Raw genomic sequence first — 21118 nt, 5'->3', positions numbered from 1 at the left:
AGCCTTCAAAATTGATGCTAATTTATATACCCCATCTATAAAGCGAATCGGAATGAAGCACATCACCATCGCATACACAATCCCTACATTTGCAGAAAAATATAGCATAGATCTATCCCTTCAGTGAATCGAACAGATCATAAAAATTAAACTTGGTCAATACCAATTGGAAATGTGAGATAAAACATCACTTGACATGATCATTTACCAATTAAATTGTATTTCCTGTTCTGCTAGGCATTGTGTTATATGCAGAGATTAAGATTACCGTTTGTATTAGTCTCGTAAACTAGGCCGGAAGTAGCAATCAGCAGTGCACACGTTTCTTGGAATCTACCAGTGATTAGGTTAAAAAAGATTTTTACAATGATTGGAAGAATGGTTTCTGAAACTATTATTTTATCAGGCATAACTTATTTCAATATCATGTTATTTTAGTTGCAGCTTTACTATACATATTTGAAATAAATTAATAACCATAAGCATAGCACTTTGGTACAGCTGATCGCTATTGCCGGTATTACTACATTAGTTCTGTTACAGTTCTGTCTTTACAAGAATGCATCTCACAGCGTCAGTTGGGTTTGGTTAGAAGGATCAGCTCTTGCACATTAACCACTAGGCTACCCCATTGCCCCCCACCAACCAAGAACTACCAAGGCAGGTACAACAGGTACACGCAGTTGGGCATCCTTGTGTTGGTCTGTTTCATTAATGGTGTGGTGTGGTGTGGTGTGGTGTGGTGTGGTGTGGTGTGGTGTGGTGTGATGGCGTGGTGTGGTGTGATTGTGTGGTGTGGTGTGGTGGTGTGATGGTGTGGTGTGATTGTGTGGTGTGGTGTGGTGGTGTGATGGTGTGGTGTGATGGCATGGTGTGGTGTGATGGTGTGGTGTGGTGTGATGGTGTGGTGTGTGATGGTGTGGTGTGGTGTGGTGTGATGGTGTGATGGTGTGGTGTGGTGTGATGGCAAGGTGTGGTGTGATGGTGTGGTGTGATGGCATGGTGTGATGGCATGGTGTGATGGTGTGGTGTGATGGTGTGGTGTGATGTGGTGTGATGTGAAATGATGGTGTTGTGGCATGGTGTGATGGCGTTGTGTGGTGTGATGGCATGGTGTGATGGTGTGGTGTGATGGCATGGTGTGATGGCATGGTGTGATGGTGTGGTGTGGTGTGGTGTGGTGTGGTGTGGTGTGATGTGGTGTGATGTGAAATGATGGTGTGGTGGCATGGTGTGATGGCGTTGTGTGGTGTGATGGCGTTGTGTGATGGTGTGGTGTGATGTGATGGCAGGGTGTGGTGTTATGGTGTGGTGTGGTGTGGTGTGATGGCATGGTGTGATGGCATGGTGTGGCATGGTGTGATGGCATGGTGTGATGATGTGGCATGATGGTGTGGTGTGGTGTGGTGTGGTGTGATGGTGTGGTGTGGTGTGGTGCGATGGTGTGGTGTGGTGGTGTGATGGTGTGGTGTGATGGCGTGGTGTGGTGGTGTGATGGCGTGGTGGTGTAATGGTGTGGTGGTGTGATGGTGTGATGGTGTGGTGTGGTGATGGTGTGATGGTGTGGTGGTGTGATGGTGTGGTGTGGTGGTGGTGTGATGGTGTGGTGGTGTGAAGGTGTGATGGTGTGGTGGTGTGGTGGTGTGATGGTGTGATGGTGTGGTGGTGTGATGGTGTGCTGTGGTGGTGGTGTGATGGCGTGGTGGTGTGGTGGTGTGATGGTGCGGTGGTGTGGTGGTGTGATGGTGTGATGGTGTGGTGGTGTGATGGTGTGGTGGTGTGATGGTGTGATGGCGTGGTGTGGTGGTGTGATGGTGTGGTGTGATGGCAGGTGTGGTGGTGTGTGGTGATGGTGTGATGGCGTTGTTTGATGGCATGGTGTGATGGCGTGGTGTGCTGGCGTGGCGTGATAGTGTGGTGTCATCAATTCAATGATACCTACGATATCATCGATACTTAAAATGGTCAGTTTGTGAGATCGTGATACTCTAGAAATAGAACAGAAACCAATAGGGTTACCTGCCATAATAGCTAAAGTTGCATAGCGCCACCAGGAAGCATGGCAGAACATGAGAACGTAGTGGCTGAGGACGCGACAACTAACTGATACGTTTAATAACCTTCCTTCATTTAAACCTGTTTTGTTCGTTTGGTTTTCTATGTTAAACTAATAGATAAATGTATGAACAAAGAGGTTTTAGAGCTGTATTTCAGAGATTTCATCATTTCTTCCTATTTCATGTGGTCAGTTCATCGTCAGTTCGTATTGTGATACGAATCGTATCGCAAGACTCCAGGCATCCTCCACTTGTCTGGAGGCTGCTTGCCTATATTGGATTCAGTTGGAGGAGTTGGAGGGCTAGCAATAATGTTTCTTGTGTCACCAAACATTGTATGACTTGGACAGGGCTTGGGCAATGGTGTAGCGTTTAGGTTCATACATATTCATGATTTGGACAAGACGGGAAACTGGACGAAAGACTAGACGAGGACATCAATGCAACAAACAAAGACACCAGATGACACACTCCCAGCTGGACATGTGAAAACTTCCGGTTAAGGACACTATACACCTAACAACTAATTAACATAACACGAACTTGTGCTAAACGCTTCAAACGGTGCACGGCACTAAGACAGTCGTGTGCATTGACAGCAGTAGGACAGTCATGTGCACTGACAGCAGTAGGACAGTCGTGTGCATTGACAGTGCTAGGACAGTCGTGTGCATTGACAGTGCTAGGACAGTCATGTGCATTGACAGCAGTAGGACAGTCATGTGCACTGACAGCGGTAGGACAGCCGTGTGCATTGACAGCAGTAGGACAGTCATGTGCACTGACAGCAGTAGGACAGTCGTGTGCATTGACAGTGCTAGGACAGTCGTGTGCATTGACAGTGCTAGGACAGTCGTGTGCATTGACAGCAGTAGGACAGTCATGTGCACTGACAGCGGTAGGACAGTCGTGTGCATTGACAGCGCTAGGACATTTGTGTACATTGACAGCACTAGGACAGTCGTGTGCATTGACAACGCTAGGACAGTCTTTTGCATTGACAGCGCTAGGACAATATTTTGCATTGACTGCGCTAGGACAGTCGTGTGCACTGACAGCAGTAGGACAGTCATGTGCACTGACAGCGGTAGGACAGTCGTGTGCATTGACAGCGCTAGGACATTTGTGTACATTGACAGCACTAGGACAGTCGTGTGCATTGACAGCACTAGGACAGTCATGTGCATTGACAGCAGTAGGACAGTCATGTGCATTGACAGCAGTAGGACGTTGTGCATTGACGGGTCCACTATGTGGGTTCCTGCTCGAACATACACACACAAGAAGACAGCAGGGAGACCGTGCTGGAGATGAAAGGGTACTCAATACGCCATTTGTTGTCAGCTACGTTCCTCGCCACGGACGTGAACCCCTTGAATCCCTTTTACTGTCATCTAGAATTCCTTGACCATTAGAAGGGACTCATTCAATTCACGAAATGTGACTACCTTGGCTCAAATCTCAATCATATGGCCACAATCTTTTAAGATGGACTGGCATTTTTTGTCGCTGTTGATAAAGTGCGATCAGACCGAGCTTAGCAGTATATCCATCCACTTACAGGGCTGCCGGCCAAGTGTCTGGCCCCAGCGCGGCTGTATTGGGGCATCCTTTTACAGATAAGAAGAATTACGCCTTTCTGATGAACAACTGACTAGAGACACATAAAATGACTGTTATGTTGGAAAAACTTAATGACAAAGTGATTTTCCAATTTCTTGAATTCCATATTAGCTTTTTCTGAGGAATATGTATTCAAAATCAATACTGTTGGGCAAACAGGAAGTGCCAAATCGTTTCTACAAGTCTTCATAAAGCAGGTAAATAATGCATTTATTCATCCATTCATCATCATCAAAGATCCAAGTCTGTGAATATATTCCACAGCAACTCAATTCACTCAGGTATACTCGGTCAAACTGACACAAAATATGAAAACTTTCAGAAGAAAATCACCAAGTTATTATCCACTAAATGCTATAGCATTTCCTTAACTACCAAGATTAAATGAGGCCGTGATATCAACATCATTAATGTCCTTCGAGACCGGCTCCCCTTGACAGATCCCTATGTTATAAAGCCTGTATTAGCCTGGCTGCAAGCAGGAAGTAATCATCATATCGCCCGTCAGTTTTGCTGATGCGACAGTTTGGTGCTCTCACTTCACACTGTAATTAGGAGCCCAATAATCTCATTTACCAAGTGGGATTTGACTGACTGGTCAACTGTGACCTACAGTGGGGGCCAATGATTGACTGCTAGAAACTAATCACGACAGACCCGTCATGATTTCCCTGGCTTGGAGAGAAAAGTGACAGGTCGGATTCACACGTGTATAATTTCTCGGTAAAATTGATAATAGTCTCGACATATATAACTGCAGTGACATCAGCTGACTACGGAGAAGCCTGAAGCGAGAATCAGAGTTATGCCACTTTATTCTCCATGACAATTTCAAGGAAAAATATCAAAACTCACGGTGATAGATGACATGATTAGAGAAGAGGTCTGTGACAGATGACATGATTAGAGAAGAGGTCTGTGACAGATGACATGATTAGAGAAGAGGTCTGTGATAGATGACATGATTAGAGAAGAGGTCTGTGATAGATGACATGATTAGAGAAGAGGTCTGTGATAGATGACATGATTAGAGAAGAGGTCTGTGATAGATGACATGATTAGAGAAGAGGTCTGTGATAGATGACATCATTAGAGAAGAGGTCTGTGATAGATGACATGATTAGAGAGTAAAGGTTGGTGATATATAAAAAAATTAGAAGAGGTCTGTGACAGATGGCATGATTAGATAGTAAAGGTCTGTGACAGATGGCATGATTACAGTAAAGGTCTGTGACAGATGACACAGTATACTGACTCCGAGTCGACCAGTCCTTTTTTTAGCCCCTTAATGCCGAGCGCCAGACAGGGTAACAACAAGTACCATCTTTAACGTCTTTTGGTATGACGTGGCCGGGGATCGAACCCCGAACCTTCCTCTCTCTGGACAGACATTTTACCACTAGACCACGGAGGCGGTCCATGATTAAGGTAAAGGTCTGTGATAGATGACATGATTAGAGAGAAGAGGTGTGTAATAGATGACATGATTAGAGTAAAGGTCTGTGACAGATGACATGATTAAAGTAAAGCTCTGTGACAGATGGCATGATTAGAGTAAAGGTCTGTGATAGATGACATGATTAGAGAGAAGAGGTGTGTGATAGATGACATGATTAGATAGTAAAGGTCTGTGACAGATGACATGATTAGAGTAAAGGTCTGTGACGGATGGCATGATAAGAGTAAAGGTCTGTGATAGATGACATGATTAGAGAGAAGAGGTGTGTGATAGATGACATGATTAGAGTAAAGGTCTGTGACAGATGACATGATTAGAGTAAAGGTCTGTGACAGATGACATGATTAGAGAGAAGAGGTATGTGACAGATGACATGATTAGAGTAAAGGTCTGTGACAGATGACATGATTAGAGTAAAGGTCTGTGACAGATGACATGATTAGAGAGAAGAGGTGTGTGATAGATGATATGATTAGAGAGAAGAGGTATGTGACAGATGACATGATTAGAGTAAAGGTCTGTGACAGAGACGTGATTAGAGTAAAGGTCTGTGACAGATGACATGATTAGAGTAAAGGTCTGTGACATATAGCATGATTAGAGAGAAGAGGTATGTGACAGATGACATGATTAGAGTAAAGGTCTGTGACAGATGACATGATTAGAGAGAAGAGGTGTGTGACAGATGACATGATTAGAGTAAAGGTCTGTGACAGATAGCATGATTAGAGAGAGGAGGTTCAGCATAAAGAATATCTCACCTCACACTGTTGTAATGTTTTCAAAATTCTTCTTGTAACTTTAAACATGACTCTGACTCTCACACCAGCAAACTGTTCTAACCTTACCAACCTGACCCATGTTTCCTGCCAAGTGTGTGCCTTGGATGAACGTGCTCACTGCTTTAAAGGACATAACATGGTTGATGATCATGACGTCATTGGTTCAAACCTCGCAATCTTAGCTCAACTGGTATGCAAATTGCCCAGCAGCTCTCGCAGGATCAAGTACATTCAGTCACCATGACCACAAATCATGTGACAAGTCAAAATGTTCAAAGTTGTTCACTGTTACTTCTCTGGGATTAAATTTGGAATGTACAACTGGGGAAAAGGGCTCCCTAGGGGCTCTGACAAATCACTGCAATGTCTCTGGAGCTGGTGTTTCTAAGAAAAATGTTAACCTGAGTCAGTATTTAGCGTAACTAGAAAATGAGCAACTCTGAAAATTAATTTGGATCATGAAATTTGAAAATATGACTCCCTAGCGGCAGCCCTGTGAAGCGATGTAGCACCCTCAGAAGTAGTATTCAGTTCAATTTAATTAAATACAGTCTTTGGCTTCACTTGGATTTATAATCTCATGGACTGCTTCGGGTCACATGGAAACCACAACTCCCTGGGGAGGAGACTAAACTGTTTCATGTCTACAAAGCAGGGGCAGTCTGGAGTTTTGAACCAGCAAATATACTACTCAACATAAACTTGGCTCATGTCTACAAAACTCTCCAAGATACTTGTACTGTAGGGGGCGGTCAGGTAGCCTAGTGGCTAAAGTATTTTTTCTCGTCCGGGTTCGATTCCCGACATGTGAGAAGCCCGGCCATTTCTGGTGTCCCCGCCGTGATATTGCTGGAATATTGCTTAAAGTGGCGTAAAACCTCACTCACTCACTCACTCACTCACACACTCCTACTATGGATCTCTTAGAGCTTTAATGAGCTTTAATGGTTAGCCAAGTGGGTTTAGCGTTCTCCATCACATAGAGGCCTGGGTTTTATCCCCACGTGGGTGCTGTGTGTAAAGCAGATTACTGGTGTCCCCCTACACTGTGATGTTGTTGTACAATGGCAAAACAGTGGCATAAAACAATGGTAAAATACAAAATGCTTGGTAAAACATAAACTCCATGAAAAAAAATAAAGCATTCATAAATGATCAACATATCTTTGTTTAACAATTTACTTCCTTAACATTTCAAAACCACTTTGATTCTACTACAAATGCCCTAAATTCTACTGCCTACTGTCTACTAACTAGTCTACTGCCTACTGTCTGCTAACTACTGTCTACTATCTACTGTCTACTAACAACTGTCCACTAACTAGTCTACTAACTACTGGCTACTAACTACAGTCTACTGCCTACTGTCTACTAACTACTGTCTACTATCTACTGTCTACTAACAACTGTCAACTAACTACAGTCTACTAACTACTGGCTACTAACTACTGTCTACTAACTACTGGCTACTAACTACAGTCTACTGCCTACTGTCTACTAACTACTGTCTACTATCTACTGTCTACTAACAACTGTCCACTAACTACAGTCTACTAACTACAGTCTACTGCCTACTGTCTACTAACTACTGTCTACTATCTACTAACAACTGTCCACTAACTACAGTCTACTAACAACTGTCCACTTACTACAGTCTACTAACTACTGCCTACTAACTACTGGCTACTGCCTACTAACTACTGTCTACTAACTACTAACTTCTGTGTACTGCCCTCCGACTGACGACTTTCACCTATTGGCTACTAACTACTGTCTACTATCTACTGTCTACTAACTACTGGCTACTAACTACTGGCTACTAACTACTGGCTACTGCCTACTAACTACTAACTTCTGTGTACTGCCCTCCGACTGACGACTTTCACCTATTGGCTACTAACTACTGTCTACTATCTACTGTCTACTATCTACTGTCTACTAACTACTGTCTACTAACTACTGGCTACTGCCTACTGGCTACTGCCTACTAACTACTAACTTCTGTGTACTGCCCTCCGACTGACAACTTTCACCTATTGGCTACTAACTACTGTCTACTATCTACTGTCTACTAACTACTGGCTACTAACTACTGGCTACTGCCTACTAACTACTAACTTCTGTGTACTGCCCTCCGACTGACGACTTTCGCCTATTGGCTACCAACTACTGTCTACTAACAACTGTCTACTATCTACTGTCTACTAACTACTGTCTACTAACTACTGGCTACTAACTACAGTCTACTGCCTACTGTCTACTAACTACTGTCTACTATCTACTGTCTACTAACAACTGTCCACTAACTACAGTCTACTAACTACAGTCTACTGCCTACTGTCTACTAACTACTGTCTACTATCTACTATCTACTAACAACTGTCCACTAACTACAGTCTACTAACAACTGTCCACTTACTACAGTCTACTAACTACTGCCTACTAACTACTGGCTACTGCCTACTAACTACTGTCTACTAACTACTAACTTCTGTGTACTGCCCTCCGACTGACGACTTTCACCTATTGGCTACTAACTACTGTCTACTATCTACTGTCTACTAACTACTGGCTACTAACTACTGGCTACTAACTACTGGCTACTAACTACTAACTACTAACTTCTGTGTACTGCCCTCCGACTGACGACTTTCACCTATTGGCTACTAACTACTGTCTACTATCTACTGTCTACTATCTACTGTCTACTATCTACTGTCTACTAACTACTGTCTACTAACTACTAACTACTAACTTCTGTGTACTGCCCTCCGACTGACGACTTTCACCTATTGGCTACTAACTACTGTCTACTATCTACTGTCTACTAACTACTGTCTACTAACTACTGGCTACTAACTACTGGCTACTGCCTACTAACTACTAACTTCTGTGTACTGCCCTCCGACTGACGACTTTCACCCATTGGCTACTAACTACTGTCTACTATCTACTGTCTACTAACTACTGTCTACTAACTACTGGCTACTAACTACTGGCTACTGCCTACTAACTACTAACTTCTGTGTACTGCCCTCCGACTGACGACTTTCACCTATTGGCTACTAACTACTGTCTACTATCTACTGTCTACTAACTACTGGCTACTAACTACTGGCTACTGCCTACTAACTACTAACTTCTGTGTACTGCCCTCCGACTGACGACTTTCACCTATTGGCTACTAACTACTGTCTACTAACTACTGTCTACTATCTACTGTCTACTATCTACTGTCTACTAACTACTGTCTACTAACTACTGCCTACTAACTACTGGCTACTGCCTACTAACTACTAACTTCTGTGTACTGCCCTCCGACTGACGACTTTCGCCTATTGGCTACCAACTACTGACAACAAAATAAGGACAGATTCCCACAGTTGAAATACCTTCTCAGTCCCCTGTTCAAAGACTACAACAGAGCACAGATAAAAAGTCAAAAAACATTATTAGTGAAAATACCTCAAAAACGTTCCTGGAAATGAACAGACATATACTAATTTCTGAACACCCTTATGAGTTTAAAGAAAATGCCATCTGCCATTTGCGTACACCATATGCACACCATGTTGTTTTTCAAACTATCAATGTTCTGTTATTATCTTTGCTTGTGAGGTTTCTCAGGGAGACCCCCTGGTAATGACATGGGAAACAATAATGAGAGAAAACACACAACTGCAGCTGCCAAGACAATCTCAATTTCAGGACTAAGAACACTTTTTTGCAGTTTTAATCATTTTCAACAACATATATCCTTAAAGCATGAATTGTTGCTTGCCAAAACAACAACACTGATGTTCAAGAATGAAGCGGTACCATCACAAACCAACGGTCAAAATCAATCTAAACCAGAGCAACAGAATCTCCCTCTGCGGTATTAAACAACAACAACTAAAAAAAATAAACAGTGCGGAACACCCAGCTTCCAGATTTCATCTCCCGCCGGGCAGGTGGTTCAGACAATCAGACTAAAACCTGAGGACTGACTTCTGTAATCCGAGGAGAGTCACCTCACACCCCTAACATGTCGGCACTCATGCCCTTCAAGATTTAATTTGATAGATGTATGCAGACTTAAATTAGTAGACATTTGTAAATTGGCACAATTCTTCCCTACCTGAGTAGCACCTGTCTATAGAGGTAAACATTGCAATAATCAACTAACTGCCAGGGTTACCAGGTTTGATCAATCTCAATGTCCAACTGCTAATCAAACAATCACCTCACACAGAAATGTGTATGCCAAATACAGAGAAAATGTATTAATGTTTAGGTCAACTTTGTAATATCTTACAAAAGTCACATTTGGCAATCTTCATATTCATAGCTCGGCAAGCTCCATAATAAAACTCTCATCTCACCAAGCATCTTATAGCTGTCTCCCGTTCAGACCAGGGTTTGATGGGGCCCTGTCAGTCACCTTGCATATTCCAGCAATCTTCACGGAGAAGCAGCTTCTGCAATTGGTACTGTCTTCGCCACAGAGTGAAATGTCGTCGCTTGTTATACGATCCCATACACTCTGATCACACACTATAGCCATGCTAGTTTCCCCGCCTCAGACTATAGCTGGGTACTAAATGTTGTTTAATGCAATTGATAACATTTATATTAACTTGTATTGTGCAACAGGAATCGATGTGTCATGATATTAATATACATCACATAGCTTCAAATTACATAATTGCGCAACCAAACTTCTTGTCTGCGATGTGTAGCATTCCATAGTAGTATGCAAACTTAAACTAAGTTTCTGTGACCATGAACGTGACACTCATCTTGTGTTATTCCAGCAATATCCCAGCAATAACCCAGCAATAACCCAGCAATATTCCAGCAATATCCCAGCAATAACCCAGCAATATTCCAGCAATATCCCTGCAATAACCCAGCAATAACCCAGCAATATTCCAGCAATATCCCAGCAATATTCCAGCAATAACCCAGCAGTACCCCAGCAGTATCCCAGCAATATTCCAGCAAAAAAACAAGCAATAACCCGGCAATATTCCAGTAATATTCTGACAATAACCAAGCAATATCCCAGCAATATTGCAGCAATAACCTGGCAATATTCCAGCAATATTCCAGCAATAACCTGGCAATATCCAAGTAATATTCCAGCAATATTCTGGCAATAACCAAGCAATATCCCAGCAATATTCCAGCAATAACCTGGCAATGTTCCAACAATATTCCAGCAATAACCTGGCAATGTTCCAACAATATTCCAGCAATAACCCCGCAATATTCCAGCAATATTCCAGCGGGGGACAGAAGTGAGCTGCACACACTGCACCCATACAGGGAATCTAACATCTGCCTTCAGCACCACCACCAGGCTACTGCCCCTAACAGAACAATAAGGGACGCAAGAGACATGGGGTTATCTCCCCTTTTAGGTTGTCTCATCAAGCTCCTCACAGCGATAGGCCATTCGAGGAGCTCTCTATACTATCGCAGCAACCAGTCAAAACTCCCCAACTCTAGAAGTCTGTGTGTCAAGGAGGTCTGTGTCAAGGTCTGAGTGTGTATCAAGGAAGTCTGTGTCAAGGAGGTCTGTATCAAGGAGGTCTGTGTGTGTATCAAGGAGGTCTGTATCAAGGATGTCTGTGTATGTATCAAGGAGGTCTGTGTGTGTGTGTATATCAAGGAGGTTTGTATCAAGGTCTGTGTGTCAAGGAGGTCTGTGTATGTATCAAGGAGGTCTGTGTGTGTATCAAGGAGGTCTGTATCAAGGTCTGTGTGTATCAAGGAGGTCTGTGTGTCTATCAAGGAGATCTGTATCAAGGTCTGTGTGTCAAAGAGTTCTGTGTGTGAATCAAGGAGGTCTGTGTGTGTATCAAGGAGGTCTTTGTGTGTATCAAGGAGGTCTGTATCAAGGAGGTCTGTGTATATATCAAGGAGGTCTATGTGTCAAGGAGGTCTGTGTGTGTATCAAGGAAGTCTTATCAAGGAGGTCTTATCAAGGAGGTCTGTATCAGCAAGGTCTGTGTGTCAAGGTAGTCTGTGCATGTATCAAGGAGGTCTGTATCAGCAAGGTCTGTGTGTCAAGGTAGTCTGTGCGAGTATCAAGGAGGTCTGTATCAGAGAGGTGTGTGGGTCAAGGTAGTCTGTGCGTGTATCAAGGAGGTCTGTATCAGAGAGGTGTGTGGGTCAAGGTAGTCTGTGTATCAAGGAGGTCTGTATCAGAGAGGTGTGTGGGTCAAGGTAGTCTGTGTATCAAGGAGGTCTGTATCAGAGAGGTGTGTGTGTCAAGGTAGTCTGTGTATCAAGGAGGTCTGTATCAGAGAGGTGTGTGTGTCAAGGTAGTCTGTGTGTGTATCAAGGAGGTCTGTATCAGAGAGGTGTGTGTGTCAAGGTAGTCTGTGCGCATGTGTCAACAGGTCTCTGTGTCAAGGAATACTGTAGTGCTTGTTGACAATACTATTTGTCCTGTCAACAAAACCCCCATTTCTGGTGTCTGGTGGCTGGAGACCAGTGGAATGAGGCTATCCACTCACATGTCAATGTGGTATCCATACATAGTTTGTCAATTTTGTCCAACAACTGCGGCTGTAAACAGCCCCTGCAATAAACTATGGATGGTCTATTAGCAACAACAGTTTGATACCTTAATTTCCAAGGATGGGAGAAGTGGTGTCTCTAAAATATTTTCTGACAAAAGGTTAAATTATATTTTTTTAAAACACTGAACAGCTGCACTTTTTGTTTTGAAATTTCCTCTGAGATCCTGATTCTTTTTCAATCTATAAAGTGACATAACAAAATCAAGTCCAAGTAGCTTTGGTTTAAACGTGATGACCTTTCCAGAGAACATGTCATTACTCAGTACAAGTGCACTGAGGGATGGAGTTGGGCCCCTGCTTTGAAACACCTGTCAATTACTTCACAAGAATATTCCAGAACAGTGAATTTGGTTTCAGCATCGCAGATGTGCTCAGGAGGCATGTTGAAACATTATCAAATCCCTTTCAGACTAGACAAATTGAGTTCTTATTTTACAGACAAGTTAGCAACCTTTAATTTTTGCAAAAGTTAAAAATTTTAATTGAATTCAAATAAGTTTTTAAAAATAGGCCTTCTCTAAAAAGATGTTGTTCAACAGTTTAGTAAAAAAGAATTCCTTATTTCTTTTAAGGAATTCAAATCAACTGCCACAGGAGTGTTCATAAACATCTGCAAAACAAACAAAACATCGGTTCGGCCTCAATAGGTTTCAGAGGAGAGCTGAAGACAAATAACTGGAAAGAGAAGCAATTCCAGGTTGTAGCTAATATTTGATATTCAGATCAAAGACTCTGCTGCCACACAGAGTCATACTCAACATGCAACATGCCTCAAGACAGCCACTGCATTACACGCAAAACACAGAAACTGCCCTGTCATCACTTTCTTTGGGATTACAGAAGAAATGGCTGTTCCATCACAATTTAAAATATCCACAGACATTGATCGGATTACCCATATAAATGTTGCTGCTAATGGAGTGAGATGTGTTGGGTTAATCCAAACAAGATGCATGATCAAGTCAATTTCAATGACAAACGCATATACTTTTGAGAAGGTGGTGGTGAGGTGAATTTAGGTTTATCGTCGCATCCATGATTATTGCACTAGTGTGTGTGCGTGTGTGCGTGTGTGCGTGTGCGTATGTGCATGTGCGTTTGCGTGCGCGAGAGTCCGGATTGATGCCGATTTATAGTGCTAGCTCACTGAGATACCAGTTTTACATGTCGCAGTTTTACATGAATATCCTACTCCGACACAGTATACTGACTCCGAGCAGACCAGTCCTTGTTTTAGCCCCATAATGCCAGCCTCAGGCAGGGTAACAACAAGTACCATCTTTTAACATCTTTTGTTATGACAGGGCCGGGAATCAAACCCTGGACATTCCGATCTCCAGGCAGACACTCTACCACTAGGCCACGGAGGCGATACTACAGACGGAACCACTGGTCGGGGATAAAAAAAAGTGCCTGTGAACAGGTTGCTGAAGACCTATTCTACCCCCGATGTTCACAGGCCATAGATGAAAACTGTCCTGAGGATATAATATCCTAGTATAAATACAGACAAGGACAACATGTTCCAGGGAGAGGAGATTCCCTGCTACATCCACATATCTTGAGAGGCAATGGTGACATGAAGGCCTAACTGCCGCAGTTGATCTGTGAAGATCCGGGTTAAAATAGGTCTTCAGCAACCCATGCTTGTCGTAATAGGCGACTAACAGGATCGGGTGGTCAGGCTCGCTGACTTGGTTGACTTGTCATCCTATCCTAATTGCGTGGATCGATGCTCATGATATCAATCACTGGATTGTCTGATCCAGACTATTCACAGACTGCCATCATAAAGCTGGAATATTGCTGAGTGGGGCTTTAAACAAGTAACAAAGAAAGCGGCCCTGGTCACCCACTAATTAGCAGGTGTGTTTGTATGTTTGTTATTTAACTTTATCTGAATCATGCAATTTCAAGCCTTATTCCAAAACATCAAGTGAACTGTATCAGGGCTTGAGAGACAATACATCTTCGTCAATTTCATTAAAATCAGATCTTAGTTCTCACTATCACCAAACAAAGATCTGAGGACATCCCATTACGGTTCACGTCAGAACGACCTTTCATCTGACCAATCAAAGTGTCGCTTACCAGGTCATGAACGTGACGATCGGAATGTGTTGTCTAATCCTTGAAAACATTAACACGGGGTATTCCGAACGACAGTTATGACTGATTCCGTCAAAATTATTGTCTATCTCTCGCTTCCATGGGATAAACATTTGAACGGAGGAGGCGCTGCACAGTACGTGAGAAGCACTGCCATACAATCTCAACCATATAGTTGATATTCCCGAATGTTCGTTTGTTCAGTTTTCAAAATTTTAATCGAGAACTGTGTCAACATATTTTTCCAGCGCAGTCTGAAATGGAAGTCGCCAGGTTGAAACGAGTGCCGTAAAGCTCGAGAAAGCTGCTTTCTAATTGGCTGACTTTGACTTCTTGTTAGTCATTTCAGTGGTCGGTCAAAGTTCGCGAAAGGTCACTCTGACGTGACCCGTAATGGGATGTCTTAAGATCTTTGTTTAGCGGCAGTGAGAACTCAGATCTGATATTAATAAGACTGCATCTTTGTGTGTTTTATTGCAATGTATATCTGCAACTTAAGGACCAGATCAATATGTCATAGCTCTTGACATGTCAGCTGGACACTGTGGAAACAGGCAGACATTCTAGACAAGTCAAGTACCTGTGCCGACATGAACGTAGCCAAAATAACCAGCCACAGGTGGTCGGCCGTTGCCCATTAGCAGATATATCCTCAGTACAGGAACATTATGATACACGCTTTGTTGATCAGAACCGAGACAAGCAGGAAGTATTCAGATCTAATAGGTCGCCATGGAAACCAATATAACTCAACAATGACAGACAGAAACATTCTATGTCAAACCACTCTTCACTTCTATGTGGGAATGAGGGTCGTAGGGCAAACCAGATCGTGCCCTTACATAACTACTGTCATCAGCTTCACGGTCGGTTTATAAATTTGGGAAAACTTAACTTAAGTTGTTTATTCTGACAGACAAAAAGTCGTTTTTTTCTTTGTGTTTATGTTGGAGCCGGGTGTGCACAGTTGGTTCAACAGATGTGGAGGCCATTTTCCACAAACTGATTATCTTAAAAACAATCTAGAGATCCTCACAATCGCCTTACCACTTTGGGGAAACATTCGGCTGAGCAAATGGATCTCTTGCTGCAGGAAGACCTATTTTTTGCTTTGATCAGGTCACAATAAATAATTATGTAGACGCTTTTGTGTTTTAATGAGGAGTTATTAATTATTAATTGTCTTTGAATCAAGGAAAAGTTTGATTTTTTTTCTTTATGCAGCTGTCAATAGCTCAATATCTTAGAAGACCTTGTTGAGTTTAGATTTTGGGAACATCTAATGTGTGAACGTTATTTTGAACAGGTGGATTAGGACCCTTTCCTCTTGTTTTGTTACCAAGCCATTTTTGGAAAGTTTGGCAAGGAAGTACCAAAACAAGAAAGAAGTGAGCAAAGCTCACATACCCCCGTTATCCCCGCTGGTCAACAACAAATAGTAAATAGTTTGTTAATTAATGAAATATTACATATTTCTAACTGATTTTAAATTCAATGTTTTAAAAAGTTTCTAATGTTTCCATGGAAAGGGCAAAAATTAAAAAATTCAGAATCTTCAAACTAGCAAAAGGCACAAGTACTCATTGTGGTTAATGTGTGTAGAAAGTTTGGTGAAGCTAGGGTGCATAGTTTAAAAGATATAGGCCGTACAAAACACCCAACCTAAAAGTTTAAGTTTCTTAATGTTTCCATGGAAACGGCAAAAGTTAAAAAGTTCAGAATCTTCAAACTATCAAAAGGCACAAGTACTCATTGTGGTAAATGTGTGTAGCAAGTTTGGTGAAGCTAGGGTGCATGGTTAAAAAGTTATGGGCCGTACAAAAGCTCTGACGGAAGGATGGACGAACGGAACGCTATATACCCCCGATTTACTTCGTAAACAGGGGTATAACAAGTGGAAATGGTGCTGACAAAACAAGAATCATAATCTGGTCAATCATAACATTGTTACTGCGGTACCTCTCTCAAAACAACACCAAACTGCATTTGTTGGCTTAGTCATGGCTTTCATATTCCTTGGGTCATGCCAACAGAAACCTTTTTTAAAATTTGAAATTAAATTAAATTTTGAGAAAGGTCTTCTTGTTTTCCCAGCAAGTCATTTAAAGGAACTCTGTAATGAAAGGACCCCCTTCAGCAGATCGATACAACTGGGGAGCAACTTTCAATTTGCACTCATTGTTAGCAGCATGCTTCTTCAATTTCAGTTTTCCACTCCGCAGACCATGCTTGATAAAAATGTGTTGTCATCCTGTTTTTATGTCTACTAGACCACCACCAACTCTGCAGTGATGAAAAGATATCTGTAAACCAAATATTTCAAGAATAAAGGTTTAATGTTAAATTCTACAGAGGGAACCTGTCCTGTCACTCTAGAGATTGGACTGAACTGTCGTGTTATAATCACAAGAGATCGGACTGAACTGTCAAGTTATAATCACAAGAGATTGGACTGAACTGTCATGTTATAATCACAAGAGATCGGACTGAACTGTCAAGTTATAATCACAAGAGATTGGACTGAACTGTCATGTTATAATCACAAGAGATCGGACTGAACTGTCAAGTTATAATCACAAGAGATCGGACTGAACTGTCGTGTTATAATCACAAGAGATTGGACTGAACTGTCATGTTATAATCACAAGAGATCGGACTGAACTGTCAAGTTATAATCACAAGAGATTGGACTGAACTGTCAAGTTATAATCACACACGATGGTATGCATCAATCACAGAGCCAGTCACTTATGAGTTATGGAAATTACCTAATAACATTGAACATTTGAAGATTTGAAGATTATGACATGTTTGATGATGAAAGGCTAAATGAATATCTAATTTGATTTTCATCACCACATCCTAAACAAGAGCTGTGATGATTGTGCACTTTGTCTCGATATGTGGCATCATCGTTAATATGGCACCGCGCAGGCTGCAACAAGCACCGACCACCATCATATCCTCCTGGAGATAGCAGTCATACATCATCAGCCGGGCTGGCCGATCAAAGACCAGAGTTCAGTCACTGTGAATTATGAATTGTTCTATCCAAGATGAAAGCAACAGGATGAGGAAATGCGTGCCCCTTACTCACACTCCTACTTTCCCAAATTTAGACATTTCTATATCTGAGATGAAATGTCTACAATCCCATACCATATTCAATGTATTCAATATCCTGCTCCAAAAAACAACACATTCATCTCGGGTTTAGTCCAAATTTACTACCTGGGTATCCATCCCCTACGACTTGACCTGACTCAGTGTGCCTGTCTGTACCAGCTCCTGACCAGCTCTACCGCAGGGAATAGCCGCCCTGCGGGGTAAGGGAGTCTTATCACTTGATACACTCAATAGGGTGTGTCATATCAGCTGATATATCTCAATAGGGTGTGTCATATCAGCTGATACACTCAATAGGGTGCGTCATGACTTATCAGTTGATACACTCAATAGAGTGTGTCATGTCTTATCAGTTGATACACTCAATAGGGTGTGTCATATCAGCTGATACACTCAATAGGCTGCGTCATGACTTATCAGTGTGATACACTCAATAGAGTGTGTCATGTCTTATCAGTTGATACACTCAGTAGGGTGTGTCATGTCTTATCAGCTGATACACTCAATAGGGTGTGTCATGTCTTATCAGTTGATACACTCAATAGAGTGTGTCATGTCTTATCAGCTGATACACTCAATAGGGTGTGTCATGACTTATCAGTTGATACACTAAATAGAGTGTGTCATGTCTTATCAGTGTGATACACTCAATAGAGTGTGTCATATCAGCTGATACACTCAATAGGGTGTGTCATGACTTATCAGTTGATACACTCAATAGGGTGTGTCATGTCTTATCAGTTGATACACTCAATAGGGTGTGTCATGTCTTATCAGTGTGATACACTCAATAGAGTGTGTCATATCAGCTGGTACACTCAATAGGGTGTGTCATGACTTATCAGTTGATACACTCAATAGGGTACGTCATGACTTATCAGTTGATACACTCAATAGGGTGTGTCATGTCTTATCAGTTGATACACTCAATAGGGTGTGTCATGTCTTATCAGTGTGATACACTCAATAGAGTGTGTCATGACTTATCAGTTGATACACTCAATAGGGTGTGTCATGACTTATCAGCGTGATACACTCAATAGGGTGTGTCATGTCAGCTGATACACTCAATAGGGTGTGTCATGTCAGCTGATACACTCAATAGAGACGTGGTACTGAAACAGTCATGTAGGGGCCAGGCAGGTATCTCCAGGGGGGCGTGGTACTTAAACAGTCATGTGGGGGCCAGGCAGGTATTTCACGGGGACGTGGTACTGAAACAGTCATGTGGGGGCCAGGCAGGTATCTCCACAGGGATGTGGTACTGAAACAGTCATGTGGGGGCCAGGCGGGTATCTCCACAGAGACGTGGTACTAAAACAGTCATGTAGGGGCCAGGCAGGTATCTCCAGGGGGGGCGTGGTACTGAAACAGTTATGTAGGGGCCAGGCAGGTATCTCCACAGGGACGTGGTACTAAAACAGTCATGTGGGGGCCAGGCAGGTATCTCCACAGGGATGTGGTACTGAAACAGTCATGTGGGGGCCAGGCGGGTATCTCCACAGAGACGTGGTACTAAAACAGTCATGTAGGGGCCAGGCAGGTATCTCCAGGGGGGCGTGGTACTGAAACAGTCATGTGGGGGCCATGCAGGTATCTCCAGGGGGGCGTGGTACTGAAACAGTCATGTAGGGGCCAGGCAGGTATCTCCACAGAGACGTGGTACTGAAACAGTCATGTAGGGGCCAGGCAGGTATCTCCACAGGGGCGTGGTACTGAAACAGTCATGTAGGGGCCAGGCAGGTATCTCCACAGAGACGTGGTACTGAAACAGTCATGTAGGGGCCAGGCAGGTATCTCCACAGGGACGTGGTACTGAAACAGTCATGTAGGGGCCAGGCAGGTATCTCCACAGAGACGTGGTACTGAAACAGTCATGTGGGGGCCAGGCAGGTATCTCCAGGGGGGCGTGGTACTGAAACAGTCATGTAGGGGCCAGGCAGGTATCTCCAGGGAGGCATGGTACTAAAACAGTCATGTAGGGGCCAGGCAGGTATCTCCATGGAGACGTGGTACTGAAACAGTCATGTAGGGGCCAGGCAGGTATCTCCACAGGGACGTGGTACTAAAACAGTCATGTAGGGGCCAGGCAGGTATCTCCACAGAGACGTGGTACTGAAACAGTCATGTGGGGGCCATGCAGGTATCTCCAGGGGGGCGTGGTACTGAAACAGTCATGTAGGGGCCAGGCAGGTATCTCCAGGGAGGCGTGGTACTAAAACAGTCATGTAGGGGCCAGGCAGGTATCTCCACAGAGACGTGGTACTGAAACAGTCATGTAGGGGCCAGGCAGGTATCTCCACAGAGACGTGGTACTGAAACAGTCATGTAGGGGCCAGGTGGGTATCTCCAGGGGGGCGTGGTACTGAAACAGTCATGTAGGGGCCAGGCAGGTATCTCCAGGGGGGCGTGGTACTGAAACAGTCATGTAGGGGCCAGGCAGGTATCTCACAGAGACGTGGTACTGAAACAGTCATGTGGGGGCCAGGCAGCTATCTCCAGGGGGGCGTGGTACTGAAACAGTCATATAGGGGCCAGGCAGGTATCTCCACAGAGACGTGGTACTGAAACAGTCATGTGGGGGCCAGGCAGGTATCTCCAGGGGGGCGTGGTACTGAAACAGTCATATAGGGGCCAGGCAGGTATCTCCACAGAGACGTGGTACTGAAACAGTCATGTGGGGGCCAGGCAGCTATCTCCAGGGGGGCGTGGTACTGAAACAGTCATATAGGGGCCAGGCAGGTATCTCCACAGAGACGTGGTACTGAAACAGTCATGTGGGGGCCAGGTGGGTATCTCCAGGGGGTTGTGGTACTGAAACAGTCATGTGGGGGCCAGGCAGGTATCTCCACAGAGACGTGGTACTGAAACAGTCATGTAGGGGCCAGGCAGGTATCTCCACAGAGACGTGGTACTGAAACAGTCATGTAGGGGCCAGGCAGGTATCTCCATGGAGACGTGGCACTGAAACAGTCATATAGGGGCCAGGCGGGTATCTCCAGGGGGGGCGTGGTACTAAACAGTCATGTAGGGGCCAGGCAGGTATCTCCAGGGGGGGCGTGGTACTAAACAGTCATGTAGGGGCCAGGCAGCTATCTCCAGGGGGGCGTGGTACTAAAACAGTCATGTAGGGGCCAGGCAGGTATCTCCACAGAGACGTGGTACTGAAACAGTCATGTGGGGGCCAGGCAGGTATCTCCAGGGGGGCGTGGTACTGAAACAGTCATGTAGGGGCCAGGCGGGTATCTCCACAGGGACGTGGTACTGAAACAGTCATGTAGGGGCCAGGCAGGTATCTCCACAGAGACGTGGTACTGAAACAGTCATGTAGGGGCCAGGCAGGTATCTCCACAGAGACGTGGTACTGAAACAGTCATGTAGGGGCCAGGC

General features: G+C 43.7%; 2 protein-coding genes across 4 annotated transcripts in view; one reads left to right on the top strand and one right to left on the bottom strand.

Annotated features, from left to right (window-relative positions):
- The window catches only part of LOC139465494 (MAGUK p55 subfamily member 7-like), a 102029-nt gene that overhangs the window by 78011 nt on the left and 2900 nt on the right, over nt 1-21118 (bottom strand). The window lies entirely within an intron of this gene.
- Nucleotides 2670-3371, top strand: LOC139465593 (uncharacterized). The gene has a single exon (XM_071247301.1). It carries the CDS (start codon nt 2670-2672, stop codon nt 3369-3371), a length of 702 nt encoding a protein of 233 aa, XP_071103402.1.

The sequence above is a fragment of the Haliotis cracherodii genome, unplaced genomic scaffold (genome assembly GCF_022045235.1).
Source record: "Haliotis cracherodii isolate W230 unplaced genomic scaffold, xgHalCrac1.p SCAF_18, whole genome shotgun sequence".
NCBI classification, from domain to species: Eukaryota; Metazoa; Mollusca; class Gastropoda; order Lepetellida; family Haliotidae; genus Haliotis; species Haliotis cracherodii.
Note: the sequence above shows the minus strand (reverse complement) of the source record. Positions and strands in the feature narration are given on the sequence as shown.